The following is a 15,566-nucleotide window of genomic DNA, read 5'->3' on the forward strand; positions in this document are numbered from 1 at the left end:
GTGGAGGAAAACATGATGTCAAGTACATGAAAACTGTGATTAAAAAACAGGTTTATTCCACCAAATATTGATTTCTGAACTCTTAAAACTTTATGAATATGAACTTGTTTTCTTCGCATTATTTGAGGTCTGAAAACTTTTTTTTCTTATTTCAGCCATTTCTCATTTTTTTTGCAAATAAATGCTTTAAATGACAATATTTTTGGAATATATTTGGAATTTGGGAGAAATGTTAATTTTAACCAAATTTTACTTTTTCCAGAGCTGTATATGGTCAGTTTCCTGGATAGAGATTAAGCACATAGTTATATATATATATATACATATATATATATATATGTATATATATATATATATATGTATATATATATATATATATATATATATATATATAACTGGCCCGTTCTCTATGCTAACAAAACAGTGTAAATCTCTGATATCGACCAACTATAATTAAGAAATCTCTTTTTGTTTAAGTTCCATTTTCATGTCTGACATCTCTCTCTATTTGTGCTGCGTGTTTAACTGCGTTGAGGTGGACTGTCTTGTACTTTTCCTTCACATCTTTCAGTAAGGTCAGAGCCTCTTCATATTCCTTCCTGTGTACGTCTTTTCTTCTCATGACTTCACCTGAACAGAGAAATAAAAAAAGATTAATAGTGTTTTATTGAAGAAGCAGCGACAGCAGGCCTCAGACTACTGTGCTCATGCATCCAGCTCGGCCCATCACACAGTAACTACTGTTCTGGTAAGTGATGAGATAACAGGAGCAGCTGCAGGGCCAGAGGAGTTCCAGGAAACAACCTATTCCTCTCAGGAGATCCCAACTGACTGACTCAGCAGTAAAGCAGAAACAAGTACAAATCAGAGGAACTAATAAAGACACAGCAGTATCTTTCACTGACTGAGCCTACGATGATCTGAAGCAGTGTCTAAATGATAGAACAGTCATTACTTAACCCCTTAAAATGCCTTGTCCCGTATACAAGCTTATACAATGTGTAGGTGATACAAAAATTACACATTTTAGTTGTGTCCCTGGGTTTTACTCTGTCCTGTTACCATAACACATTACCCCATCTGAAACATCTGGAACATTTTACAATAAGTCACATATACAACAGGAAGTGACATCAGCTGCTTCTTCTAAAAAAACATGGAAAAACCAAAATTAAGTTCCTTTATTAGTTTTTCTGTATATTTGATCTTATTTGAACTATTTTGGGAAAATCACTACAATGCGCAAAAAAATGCTTCCTGTTACTTTCAGTCCTGTTACTCAAAACATAAATAGTAACAGGAATGAGTGCCAGTAACAGGAGTGATTTTCTTGTCATAAATATCAATTATTTGAACATGCAGTCAGCCATTCTTTAAAATAAAGACACAGCATTGAAGAAAAAATGAAATGAATTAGTGGACTTTTAACATTTTTTAAATGTCACCTGAGTTTTGTAACCATCTACAGTTTAAAAACCTTTTTTAAGTAAATTTAAGTAAAGCTGCCTGAGTTTGACCAGTACATGTTTTAAATAGATAAATATATGTGTTATTAGACTGAAAAAAAGATAACAAAAATAAGTTTATTTTGGAAGAGTTACAACATGCAAACAGGAACCATTTGGTGGAATGCCCCATATGATGTGTATTGGTTAGTTCATAATGTGTATTGTACAGTATGTGATGTGTAGTACGTATTCTACAGTATGTATTGTACAGTATGTAATGTGCAGTATGTATTGTACAGTATGTATTGTACAGTATGTAATGTACAGTATGTATTGTACAGTATGTATTGTACAGTATGTAATGTACAGTATGTATTGTACAGTATGTAATGTACAGTATGTATTGTACAGTATGTAATGTGCAGTATGTATTGTACAGTATGTGATGTGCAGTATGTATTGTACAGTTTGCAATGTGCAGTATGTGCTGGGCAGTATATATTGTGCAGTATGGTCTGCAGGATAATGAATAGAGAAGTAATGAAGTTTACCCAGAGGAACTTCACTTATTGTTCTCATCTCCTTCATTTTAGTGAGGATTTCTTTAACCTTCTCTTCTTTGGGCTTGCTTGGTTTTACAGAGGGCAAATTTCTTATCTGGAAAAAGAATTCATCAGAACAAAATAAACAAAAGATTAGCAATGCAATTTAACTGTAACTGGAGGCTAGAAAATAATCCACATTTTGTGTGGATGTAGAATAAGGTTATTTTATTTTGTATTCTGTTTTATTGTTGATGTAAAAAATTGCATAGCTAGCAACCGGCACGCGCTATGTGTTTGTGCACTGCTAAGTGTCCATGTGTGCGTAACAAGCGGGGATGTATGTGCCAAGATAGTAATGATCGTCTGACTGTTGACATCTATCTAGGTTGTATTCAGTCAGTGGCGCACCTGTGTTTTCCGCTGCCAAGAAATAGAAATGCTTATCAGTTTCTCTGATTTTGCTATTTATAGGTTTATGTTTGAGTAAAATGAACATTGTGGTTTTATTCTATAAACTACAAACAACATTTCTCCCAAATTCCACATAAAAATATTGTCATTTAGAGCATTCATTTACAGAAAATGAGAAATGGCTGAAATAACAAAAAAGATGCAGAGCTTTCAGACCTCAAATAATGCAAAGAAAACAAGTTCATAAGAAATCAATGTTTGGTGGAATAACCCTGGTTTTTAATCACGTTTTTCATGCATCTTGGCATCATGTTCTCCTCCACCAGTCTTACACACTGCTTTTGGATAACTTTATGCTGCTTTACTCCTGATGCAAAAATTCAAGCAGTTCAGTTTGGTTTGATGGTTTGTGATCATCCATCTTCCTCTTGATTATATTCCAGAGGTTTTTAATTTGATAAAATCAAAGAAACTTATCTTTTTTTTTCCCAAAGCTGTATATTCACAAGCTCAATTGCAGGTACAAGGCTTAAGATAATTGGGGGTGTTAGGCCCCATATAATATATTATAAGGTGTTTCCAGTGAGGAATTCTTAATTGATTGAATTTAGAGCATTAGAGACCAGGTAAAATGATAATCTCAATAGAACTGTGGCCTCAACAAGCCTTTCCACAGTCACTGATATTTTTTCTCTCTTTTTTGTTGTATTTTATTTCTAAAATGTTCTAAAAAATTCCCACCACCTCATTATTAAAACAGATGGACTGTCCAGGAAATAAATGGTTGGAGAAGTCAATAAAACGAACTCTTGCGAGAGCTGGTATTTGATTTCTTTCTCACCCGCTTCTGTTGTTCTTTATATGGTCTCTGAAGTTGATCCAGGTTTGCTTTAGGATCTCTGTAGACGAGGAGGTTTCTGAGTGTGTGCTCCAGTGCTCTCACTGTGTGCTGAATCCCTGATTATAAGAATAGACCCTCAGAGCCGTCATTTATATTGTGTATTATACTAAAATCAAAGCTTAAACAGCCTGATCAGGCCAATACTTACCAACTGGATCAGGTATGTCAAAATCAAAATGATGCAAATCATCATCTTGGAAAATTTCATAGCCTGTAAGTTTCTCTGCACAATTTTTTGTGTCTTTTCTCAGAATTTCAGCAGTTTCCACTGTCTCCGGGGTTCTTTCTTGATATTCATGTTCAAGCAGGTCAATCTGGACAAACAGGATAAAATAAAACTATGAATAAAATGAAATATAACAATGATATCACAATGCTTTGGCTCCTGAAGAGGATAAAATACTGCTAAATAAGCAAATACCTGGAATTATGGATTTATTGTCATATATGTAATAGGGCCACAGCGATTATTCGAGAAAGATACATTGTTTATATATTTGTTTTTTTCTACTTTTTATCCCATTTACCTCAATTTACACAGCAATTACCCAACCCACTCATTAAGACACTCCCCCATCACTAGTGATGCCCCAACACCAGGAGGATGAAGACTAGCACATGCCTCCTCTGACACATGTGAAGTCTGACTGCTTCACATGTGTCGGAAGCAGTTTCGATACATCAGCTCACAGACGCAGCCTTGTGCTGATCCACATTACCCTTTGGAGTGATGTGGGGAGAAAGCGCACCATCTACTGTACCCACCCAGAGAGAGCAAGACCAATTGTCCTCTCTCAGGGCTCCGGTAGCCGATGGCAAACTAGATTAACAGGATTCAAACCGGCAATCTCCTGATCATAGTGGCAGCTCTTTAGTCTGTGTGAGGCATTGAGTCTGTGTGAATGTTTCCTATAATATTCTTTGTCATTTTTAGATTACTATATCTACGTCAAACTTTTACAATGTTTTGTACAAATTTGGGCCCAAAACGCTTCACAGTAAATTAAAGTACAGTAAAACATGCATTGGACTGGGAGCCTTACCAGTGGAAAGTACAAGTAAAGTGGCTGACAAAAAAATAATCGTGGATAATTGACTTGTAGAGAGTAAGTGAGGGTTTAAATAGGGCTGAGTGGAAGAAGTAAAGGGCGTGGATCAATCTTCCAAAATTATTTTATATTCATAACTCCACACTAGAGCTGGGCAATATGGCCCAAAAAAAATACGATTTTCGATTTAAACAGTTTTTTTCCCCTACTAAAATCTCGTAAAAGTCGCTAAAAGTTGCTAAATGACGCCATCGCCTAATTTGCATAATACATGTTTTTGAAGCTGTAAAGGATTAACATTGTGTGAGTGAGTAAAAAAAACTCTAAATATGTTAGAAATGATACAAATGAACTCCAACAAATTTACAACTTCTGTTGCTTTTTAAATAGGCAGTCACGTCTCGCGGGAGAGAGGGGCGGGGCTAAGCTCAGGGGAGCGTCGGTGGTGACAATTAAAACTCAGAAAAAATCGATTTTCATAAAAACACATCGACCTTAACTGTAAATTCGAATTAATCGATAAAATCAATTAACCGCCCGGCTCTACTCCACACTGTATTTTGGGATGTTTATTTGTCATTTGATATGTACTATGAACCCCTGAGTATGTCATTGTACAGTGCACAAATACACACTGGATTTTCTCTTTTGCATTTGCACCTATGTGTCAATATGAATATCGATATTTGACGCCACATAATGATAATGTATTGCAAGCAAAAATTATACAATATATTGCAATATCAATATTTTGTCCCAAATCTAATCATTCTCACTCAGAGGTCCTGCTGTTTTAGCCTCCTAAGTCTCATTTTGTAAATTAGAAATGCACTAGAATCACCTCTGTTACGAAGAATGGTTGCTCAGCCTCCAGGGCTTCACTGGGGAGTTCAGTATCTTCAGTATCTTCCAAAATCTCCGACCCGCTGGCCACAGCCCCGTGTTCCTCCCACTCCTCACTGCTGGTTTGTGAGAAGCTGGGGAGCAGTACATCAGTGGACTTGTTCTCTGATGGCAGAGGATTGCTGTTTTTATTGCGTCTCTCTGTGTGAGGATTTTCTGAAACACTCAGGGCTGAAGTGATCAAGGGATGCTTTGGTACCTCCGGGATCTTAGATTTGACCTGAATTTGTAAAGGAAAAATATATATATTGTAACAATAATCTTACCAAACAATGAGGACAAATAACACATCATAAAGAATGAAGGCAGTGAGTACTTGGCTGGCAGTTTTTACTGGTTTAAACCTTAAGGAATAATAAGAATATTCACTATTGTTTTTTGGGAGGAAAAAACTAATATAGCCTGTCTTATTATATTACATTAAATACCAATTAACAGTTTCAGTAGTTCAATAGTTTCTCATTTTGGTGATAAAGGTCTTCTCTGTGTGCTTAGAACAGCATTAAGTATGATAAACACATAATGAACAAAAGTATTGGGACACCTACAGCTCTGGGGGAAAAAAATAGACCACTTAAAAATTGAAAACCTCTGGAATATATACAATCCTAGTGAAAAAAGGTAGATTAAATTATACTAAGCATTATTATGTTATAGTGCACTAAAGTGTTCTTGTAGCCACTTGTTTTATTATTAATCAGTATATTTAAAGAGTGCTAAAATATAACAACTTCTTTTGTACCATTTAAACATAATTCTTAATTTATGTAATCCCGTATTTTAAATATACTTACAGTAAAATTCTAATACATTAAATGAGTATTACAACTGTATCACTATTATTATACACCAGGTATTTTAGAAATGTACTAAGAATTGATGTTAAATATACAGTATTTACATTAGAGTATAAATATGCTCCTTGTTCCTATTTTTTTTTTATTAACACACTTCTAATATAATTCATTGGGTTTAAAAATATATTTTAATATACTGGACTACAATTTTTTTGTGAGTTACAAATTTACTTAACATTTTATAAATGTAGTAATTAAATTTACTTTCTAAAAACTTTACATGATATATTGTACTTTAAGTGAACTTCTGTGACAGTTGTTTTTAAGACACTTTGCTTAAAATGTACAAAATTATATTTAAAAATAAGTATTTTAGAAATATATTTAATTACATTAAACTAAATGTGTACTTCATAGTAGTCTATTTTTATAAATGCACTATATTGTACTTTTTAAAACGTATGTTCAAAGTTTACTTTCATTCATTTAACATTTAATGAATATTAATATCTGTTAGTATATTTAAACGCACATTTCTCAATATGTTTTAATTACAATTAAGTATATATTTTTTCACCAGGGCAAGAGGAAGATGGATGATCAGAACTGCTTGAATTTTTGCACCAGGAGTAAAGCAGCATAAAGTTATCCAAAAGCAGTGTGTAAGGAAACATGTAGAAGCTCCTTATGAGTGCCAGTTTCATCATCATCATAATATTTTTGATGGTCTTTAAATTCTTTCAGCATTCTTCATTTTTTTTTTTGATTGATTGACTTGTAACACAAAATGTAACATAATAAATGTAATAAAAAACACTGAATTTAAGGTGGGTCCAAACTTTTGACTGATACTGTACTCTAACTCTAACACATTCTAGGGAACCTGGTGTACCTTAAACTACATGGGCTATAGAGTCCATAGGACGTCAGAGGAGACATCAGAAAATGTCCTGTATGTCCCATTATGTCCCTCCTTTAAGAGACCTACTACAATATTAGGAAGTGATAAATAAATAAAAAACATGAAATGTATCACCTTTCTTTTGAAGTTAAGTGGGAGCATAATATGCGCTTTCTTAGCATCAGTGTTCTTCTTGCGTCTTATCATAATACCCAGCCTGTCTTGAAGAAAATATGTCAGTACTGGCGGATCACCTAAATAAAACAAAAACAAGAGAAGTTTAAAAATGCAAATGATAAAAAGGAGATTCTTTCTTAAATTCTGCAAATAATAATGTTAACATTTAAAGATGTGTCCGTAATAGCAAAGAACACTGAATCAACATTTTTTTTCTTGGTAACATTACTTTAATTAATGTACTTCTATTAATGTTGATGATGGAAAAACAACCTTTACACAACCTTTACTATGTATTATTACTTATTAGGCTTTAGTTAGCGTTGAAATTCTGACATTGAATCAACATTCAATTAAATGTTTTAGATAGATAGATAGATAGATAGATAGATAGATAGATAGATAGATAGATAGATAGATAGATAGATAGATAGATAGATAGATAGATAGATAGATAGAGTGGTATAAGAAAGTTTGGGCACCCCTGATCATTTTCATGATTTGCCTTTATAAATCATTGGTTGTTCAGATCAGTAATTTCGGTTACATAAATCATATAGCAGATGAACACAGTGATATTTAAGAAGTGAAATGAAGTTTATAGGATTTACAGAAAGTGTGCAATAATTCTTTAAACTAAATTAGGCAGGTGCATAAATTTGAGCAGCCCAACAGAAAAATGACATCAATATTTAGTATTAGATCCACCTTTTGCAGAAAAAATAACAGCCTCTAAACTCTTCCTATAGCTTCCAATGAGAGTCTGGTTGAAGCTTCTGGTTGAAGGTGTTTTAGATCATTCTTCTTTATAAATCATCTCCAGTTCAGTCAGGTTTGATGGTTTCTGAGCATAAACAGCTGCTTTAAATCACACCACAGAGTTACTATAATAATATTTAGGTTTGGGGACTAAGATGATCATTCCAGAATGTGTACTTGTTCCTCTGCGTGAATGCTTTAGTAGATTTTGTAGATGTATGCTTTTAGTAGCTTAAACTTGAACTTTCTCACTAATTCCTAAACATTGTACTCAAGAATCTGCAGGTATTGACTGGAATCCATGCATATTTGTGTTGAAATGCTGTGTTCTTTTCCCTTCATGCATATCGCCCTCAAAAAAACTCAATTTTAGATTCATCAGTCCACAGCACCTTATTTCAAAATAAATCTGGCTTGTTTAAATGTGCTTTAGCTTTAGCATACCTCAAGCGACTCTGTTTGTGGCGTGTGCACAGAAAAGGCTTCTTCTGCATTTCTCATACTCTTCCACACAGACTCTCCTTCTGCAAAGTCCACTGAATAGTTGAATGATGCACAGTGACACTGTTATCTGCAGTAAGATGATGTTATAGGTCTTTTGAACTGGTCTGTAGGTTGATGACTGTTCTCACCATCCTTTTCCTCTGATTATCTGAGATTTTTCTTGTTCTGCCACTACAGATCTTAACTAGAACTGTGTCTGTAGTTCTTCCATTTCCTCACTATGAAACTGATCAGCTGAAATCTCTGAGATTATTGAGCTTTTTCTATCCTTCCTCTAAACCATGATGTTGTACAATCTTTGTTTTCAGGTCATTTGAGAGTTTTATTTTGAGGCTCCCATGTTTCCACTCCTTAGAGAAGATGAGAAAAGAGGAGAGAAACTTGCAGTTGGCTTTTTAACCCTTTCTCATAATTGTATTCACCTGTGTATGTAGGTCAAGTGTCAGTGAGCTTCCCAAACAAATGTTGTGTTTCAATAATAAGTGCTAAAGGTATTCAAATCAACAAAATGACAAGGGTGCCCAAATTTATGTGCCTGCCTAATTCAGTTTAAATAATTATTGCACACTTTCTGTAAATCATATAAGCCTTCAAACCAAGCTGAACTGCTTGAATTTTTGCACCAGGCATAAAGTTATCCAAAAGCAGTGGGTAAGGAATCATTTAGTAGCTCCTGATGAGTACCAGTTTCATCATCATAATGTTTTTGATGATCTTTGAATTCTTTCTTGATTTTTTTTTGGATTGATTGACTTGTAGGTCAAGTGTCTTCCCAAATAAAGTTTGTGTTTCAATGATTAGTGCTAAAGTTATTTAAATCAACAAAATGACAAAAAAGGGTGCCCAAATTTATGCACCTGCTTCATTTAGTTTAAATAACTATAGCACACGTCCTGTAAATCCTATAAACTTCATTTTACTTCTCAAATATCACTGTGTTCATCTGCTATATGATATATTTCAAAAACCGAAACAGCTGCCAACCAACCTAAAATCAATGTGAACAAATAATGAAATTCTGAGTCAGAGATCAGTGTCGTTTCAATGCATTAGAAATGGAAAAATGAGCGTTGATTCATACTTTTGCTATCTGGGTGTTTAATAAATATTTGACCCCAACAGTGGGTGTTGGGATCAGTAATACTTATATTAAAGACACAAATAGACGATGAGCTCACCACTCCTCTGGGTAGTCAGTGGGTTTGAGTGAATAACAAGCTCCCTGAGCTCAGGAAACAACGCCACAGCCAGCAAGGCCTCTTCCTCAGCTATCTAGGGAAATGTAAAACTAAGAGTTCTTACTGTTTCTTCACCAAAGTACTTTTTTCCTAAAGTGCAATCTTCCCTGCTGACACCAGATAACAAACAGACCTTATTCCCAGCCAAATTCAGATGTCGAAGCTGTGGAAACTGTGTACCGAAATCTCTGGAATATGGCCTAGCCTCCTTGTCCTCCTAGCAAAGGATGAAATATTGACAAGACAGGAACATAAATTCTTCTGAACGTGAAAAATGTTCTTTTTAACTTGAAAGGAAAATATTAACAGCATGTGTGACCCTACATCAGCTGCTTTATTTATAAACTCTTCTTGGTCCATTGGTGGATCAGAGGAACCTAAATCAAACAGAAAAACACACAGAACTGAGAACTGAATCTACAGGAATACAGGATTCTCAAACCTATATATACATTTTAGGTCTTTTTCTTTTTTTTATAGTAAACATACACTGTGGTATAATGCCATCCTCAGCGTCTTCCCCTGTCTCCCGATCTGAAGCATCTGCCGGTTGTATCGGTGGATTCTGCTCGAGGTAAGGGACCTCAGAAATGTCATTTCCTTCTAGGTTTAGGTGCTGAAGACTGAAATAAAACAACTAAATTAAACATAATGATACAAAAACATAAGCAAAACAATTCAAATACAACACAAATACACCATAATTAATTTATTAATTCTCAATTGGCAGAACACTGAATAAACCTCCAATAATATGGTTTCCGAGATCTCTAAAACATCTTCAAGTCAAACACCCACACAAAAATGCAATACATAGAGGTGGGTAACCCAGGTCCAGAAAGAAAAAATCCATCCCAGGGTTTTGTACCTACTGCCTGGGGGATCATTTTTACTTTCTGGACCTGGGTTACCCACCTCTATATATGACATATATGTCCCTATATCAATTATGGAGTTTTCATATAGGTTACATTATTATCTCATCCATTATTTTAATATTTTCTGCATTGTAGATTAACACTCAAGTCATCCAAAATAGTAGAGAAAAACATATGGAATTATTTAGTAACCAGAATATGTATATGTATATTTTAGATTCTTCATAGTAGCACCTCTTTCTTAGATTAGACAGTTATGAACATCTCTGCTGGATTTTCTCAGTCGGTTTTATGAGGTAGAGTCACATGGAATACATTCTTTCAGTTAACAGCTGTGCTGAACTCATCAAGAGTTAATTACTTGAATTTCTTGTCTCTTAATAAAGTGTTTGAGAGCATCAGTTGTAGAGTAGTGAAGAGGTAGAGTTACAGGTATACAGTGAATAGTGAATATTTGAGGAATGTTCTAATCCAGATTATGACAAGAACTACTCAACTAAATAAAGAAAAAGAAAGAAAAAATACTTTAGGAAACAAATCAGTCAATCAGAAACATTCCCAAAAACTGTTATGATGGAACTGGCACTCATCAGGACCGCCCCAGGAAATGAAGAGCAAGATTTCATTCTGTTGTACAGGATAAGTTCTCAGCCTCAGAAACTTTCAATTGAAGTCAATGTAAAAAGAGCTTATTTCAGGTAATTTTGCAGTATTTCTATTGGTCCGTTCATCAAGACATTTAGGCACAGTGTAAGAAACAGCTTGTCTGTTCAATTTATGTATTTAACTAAAAATCAACAAAAATGGAGATACTTGTTTTTCACTGGACAGCGGCATTATGTGTCCTTTCATAGTCTGGATGACTTCAGTATTCATTTACAATGTAGGAAAAAATAAAAACAATGACAGGTACTGTACTTCACAATACTGAGTACTTAAAGAGTATTAATGATACAGAACATATGCAATATATAAATGATCTAAACAAGTAACTCAGTACATTTCTGTAAATCTATTTAATGTGATATTTCTATTATCCCCCCCTCTATGTTGTGTATTGTGTTTCTTTATTAAACCACTAGATGGCACTATTGTTTCAATAAATGATATTTTTACTACCAAATATATAGAGAACAGTGATTACTAACCTTCTGAGATTTCCCAGGCTGATAAAAACTCCGGGTGAAGAAAGCTTATTATCATCCAGCATCAGCACCTCCAGACTCTGAAACAGTGATCTGCACTGAGGAGCCCTGTTACAGAGCAGTGTATTACTGATTAATGCAGTTATAACCTCATAATAAATCAATATTATCAATAAAAAACAATAAACACAAAAATAGCATGCTGTTATTAACAAACTTTACCGTTTATCAGGAGGATAATATGGGCCAGACATGTTCGGTGGAAGCATCTGCAGATTATTTCCAGTTAGATGAAGCATCTTCAGACGTGGGAGCAGACCGACAGCCAGTATACCATCAGCTGATAGATTATTATAGGACAGATCCAAAACCTAAAAAGATTCATTTGATTTGGTAAAGATTGTGGCCGGTGGTGTCAGGCTAGAACTGTCTTTATAAACAGTTAAGTTCTGTGACAAAAGTCATGTGACACATTTGTAAAAAAAAATTCCCATGACATTTGGCATGTCAGTGTATATATTAGTTCTGTTCTCTTTTGATTTTACCAAATTGAAAACCTCTGGAATATAATCAAGAGGAAGATGGATGATCACAAACCATCAAACCACCAAACTGAACTGCTTGAATATTTTCACCAGGGGTGGCATAAAGTTATCCAAAAGCAGTGTGTAAGACTGGTGGAGGAGAACATGCCAAGATGCATGAAAACTGTGATTAAAAAGTTTCTGAATATGAACTTGTTTTCTTTGCATTATTTGAGGTCTGAAAGCTCTGCATCTTTCTTGTTATTTCAGCCATTTCTCATTTTCTGCAAATAAATGCTCTAAATGACAAAATTTTTATTTGAAAATTGGGAAAAAACATAAACATAAAACATAAACCTATAAAAAAACATAAACCTATAAATAGCATTACTTCGAACAAACACATTTCAGTTATTAATGAAAAAAAATTAAGTCATACCTCTAATCTAGGAAAGTCTTCAACATGAACTTCCAAAGTGTAAAGGCCATTTAAAGAAAGCTCCAGCTCCCTCAGTGCAGGAAACCTACTGAAAGCCTCTACAAATAGCATGCAAAGATCAGATTAGTTCTGATTATCACACACACTATACTATAAACAATATATATATATATATATATATATATATATATATATATATATATATATATATATATATATATATATATATATATATATTAAGAAATTCCATAATTTTGGATAAAGTTTTCCATTACCTAAGGTCAATCTGTTGTCAGAAGCATTGATAAAGGCAACACTGTCAAATTCCTCCAAACCTTCTGGCTCAACCTGTTCCAAGCAAACCAACCAGAGCAGAGAAACACACAAAAACAGTGCTGTTAGCATCAACAGTTAATATAAATATGAGTGTTAATTTTTTACAAATAAATAATTTGATCAAATTAACAGAGTTAACGAGACATGGATTAAATCCTATAACTAACACTTACTGCCCCTGTCTCTCTCTCTCTCTGTTAAACTTTTACCTTTACAGCACAGTAAATATTCTCATTTTAAAAGCAGTAAAACTACAAATAGATATTACAGTAAAGTAATAAAGGCTGTGGTCTGTTTGCCAGGCACAACACTGTACAATTATTTCTGTATTCCTCCTAAAAATACAGGGAAATATGATATTAATTGTGATTAATCACAGAATAATTAAAACAATTACTGTGTAAGTGATTTGCAAACTAATATAAACATAATTCCATTTATCCACATACATAATTCCAATCCTTCTTTTATTTATTTTTAGTTAAACAAATGATTAGACACTTTATTAAAAGTCTTAAGAAAAACAAGTATGATTACAATTCCCAATCGACACCACACCAGAAATATAATATGTATATAATATAATACATATAACATGCATTAAACTAAAAACAAGACGAGCCAGTGACGTGTCGGCAGTCGTACCAGATGAAGGTTCCTTTCACTTATGTTGACGGAGCACAGCTCAGACGGTTTGTCCACATAATGCAAGGTCATCTGGAATAAAGGTGGAATATCTGGTGAAATGAGTTACACCTAGAGCTGTGTATTTAGCAAAACATTTGGCAATGCAATACGTATCGAATACAGATTAAATTCTATCAATTTTTAGTATAAAAAAGCATACTATAGTATTTATAGAATCTGAATAAATAAAATATTTATTTTATCTTTTTATCAGAACAGGGGGATTTATCGGCAGAGTAAAACATTGCTATCGAGTAGGCGGGGCTTAAACATAACATTAAATAAATCACTGTCTGGGACTCGAAGTGGTCCAGTGAGCTAAGTGCTGCCACTATGATCAGGACATCGCTGGTTCGAATCCTGTTCATGCAGCTTTCCATCAGAGTTGGGGCATCACTAGTGATAGGGGGAGTCCTAATGAGTGGGTTGGGTAAATGGCTGTGTAAATTGGGGAGAAAATGAGGAAATAGAAATAAAATTATAGAAATTATAGAAGAAAAAAATAATCACTGTCTGGTACTAATCTTGACATCTAAAACAATAATATTAAAAGTATACTGTGTTTTTAAATATCGACATAGTACTGAAAAACAAAATATCGCAATACGATACGAAATTATATTGTTATTTTCTTACACCCTTTGTTACACTGTTTATTCATTCCAGATTCAACACACTGACTGATTACTTAATTATTTCATTTCATACACAAGGAGTATTTCCCAAAAATCACAGAAAGATATGATTCTCACCAGAAGTTGTGCATTCAGTGGGTCACTTGCACACTTGACTGTTTCAGAGAGTGGTTCTGACCCAGCAGACGGTCCTGAGTAAAGCTGTTCTGCTGTTTTCTGCTCTCTGGTTCTTCTGTACCTTTCCTCCTCCTGTCTCCTGTGAGCTACTAGCCAGTGTCCCGCCCCTTCAGGTATAAAATTTAACAAGATTAATAGGGCATCACACGATATATTATCACAATACATTGCCCACGTTGTCCCATGATTTTTCGGTACTCAATATTTTAAGACAATTTTCTACAATACTTTACAGCATCTCTGTGACTGAAGAGGATAAAAAATATAATGTGATAAGTGAATAATTATATGATTTAATATGTCGCTCTATTGATATCTTTTTTTTTAACAACTACAAAGAGAAAGCGACATTTAAATTATAATTATTAATATTAATATTTGTGTTCAGCACTTTTTACCTAAAGGTATTAATTGTGAGTGTAGAACTTCCCAGCCCAACCATTCAAAACCTTTAAATAATAAATGCCTATTAGTTAATTAAATTAAATAAAAGTTATTTAAGGAATTTTAAGGTTGTTTTTCTGTCATCAGATATAATGCAACCAAAAGATGAACATTTATATTCAATGTTCTTTGCTATCGTGGTAACTTAGCAACTTTATTTTTTGAACATATGAACATATGAATAACAGTGCAGTAATAATGTGTAATTGGTACAATAATCACCTTCTTTGCTCCGATGAAAAAAAGATCTTATAGGAAAACAGTTTGAGGGGAAATTTTGTCCAGTGTCCAGTTTATAGACTCCCATTTCAGCCATTCCTTCAGACCAGCAGGTATAGAAATATATTTAACTTGTGGGTATCTAGTTAACCTATATGTCTAACTCATCTAAAATAAATTAAAATAATAAATCATGCACTATTTGTTAGACCACACTGTTAATAAACAAAGATCGATATAAAACAGTTTTAAACAGATCAAATACTTTCCTGTCTATGAAAATGTAGCCAGTGTTGAATGGTCTCCTAGCAACAGCGGCGAAATGAATGGAAGTTGTAGCAGAGCCTGTTTGTAGAGGACCGCCCACTTTCTATCTAAACCACTGCTAACAGCTAGAGGGAGCGCGCAGGAGAGACCTCAATGAATGGAGATGAATGGAGCTAATCGGC

General features: G+C 34.0%; 1 protein-coding gene across 2 annotated transcripts; it reads right to left on the reverse strand.

Annotated features, from left to right (window-relative positions):
* Nucleotides 1-354: 354 nt before the first annotated feature.
* xrra1 (X-ray radiation resistance associated 1) lies at nucleotides 355-15,427 on the reverse strand. 2 transcript variants are annotated; one of them, XM_022675968.2, is made up of 17 exons: nucleotides 15,121-15,426; nucleotides 14,395-14,561; nucleotides 13,601-13,672; nucleotides 12,895-12,967; nucleotides 12,620-12,717; nucleotides 11,879-12,027; nucleotides 11,660-11,764; nucleotides 10,123-10,256; nucleotides 9,958-10,010; nucleotides 9,767-9,850; nucleotides 9,574-9,667; nucleotides 7,091-7,209; nucleotides 5,196-5,477; nucleotides 3,454-3,619; nucleotides 3,246-3,361; nucleotides 2,000-2,105; nucleotides 355-630 (listed from the first exon to the last, which is right to left on the reverse strand). In XM_022675968.2, the coding sequence occupies exons 1-17, from the start codon at nucleotides 15,212-15,214 to the stop codon at nucleotides 473-475; spliced, it is 2,070 nt and encodes a 689-aa protein (XP_022531689.2). In that variant the 5' UTR covers nucleotides 15,215-15,426; the 3' UTR covers nucleotides 355-472. The 2 variants fall into 2 exon arrangements, with proteins under 2 accessions (XP_022531689.2, XP_022531690.2); XM_022675969.2 differs by lacking the exon at nucleotides 355-630 and having other exon boundaries at nucleotides 2,017-2,105; nucleotides 3,246-3,353; nucleotides 15,121-15,427.
* Nucleotides 15,428-15,566: the final 139 nt, after the last annotated feature.

This window comes from Astyanax mexicanus, chromosome 17 (assembly GCF_023375975.1).
Source record: "Astyanax mexicanus isolate ESR-SI-001 chromosome 17, AstMex3_surface, whole genome shotgun sequence".
Lineage (NCBI taxonomy): Eukaryota > Metazoa > Chordata > Actinopteri > Characiformes > Acestrorhamphidae > Astyanax > Astyanax mexicanus.

Excerpts from the sequence above, each read along its gene's own strand:
- xrra1 (XM_022675968.2), bottom strand. The coding sequence starts at position 15,214 with ATGGCTGAAATGGGAGTCTATAAACTGGACACTGGACAAAATTTCCCC. Across the intron at positions 14,562-15,120 it reads TTTTCATCGGAGCAAAGAAG|GGGCGGGACACTGGCTAGTA; the intron begins GTGATTATTGTA and ends TTATACCTGAAG. Across the intron at positions 9,668-9,766 it reads TGAATTTGGCTGGGAATAAG|ATAGCTGAGGAAGAGGCCTT; the intron begins GTCTGTTTGTTA and ends ACATTTCCCTAG.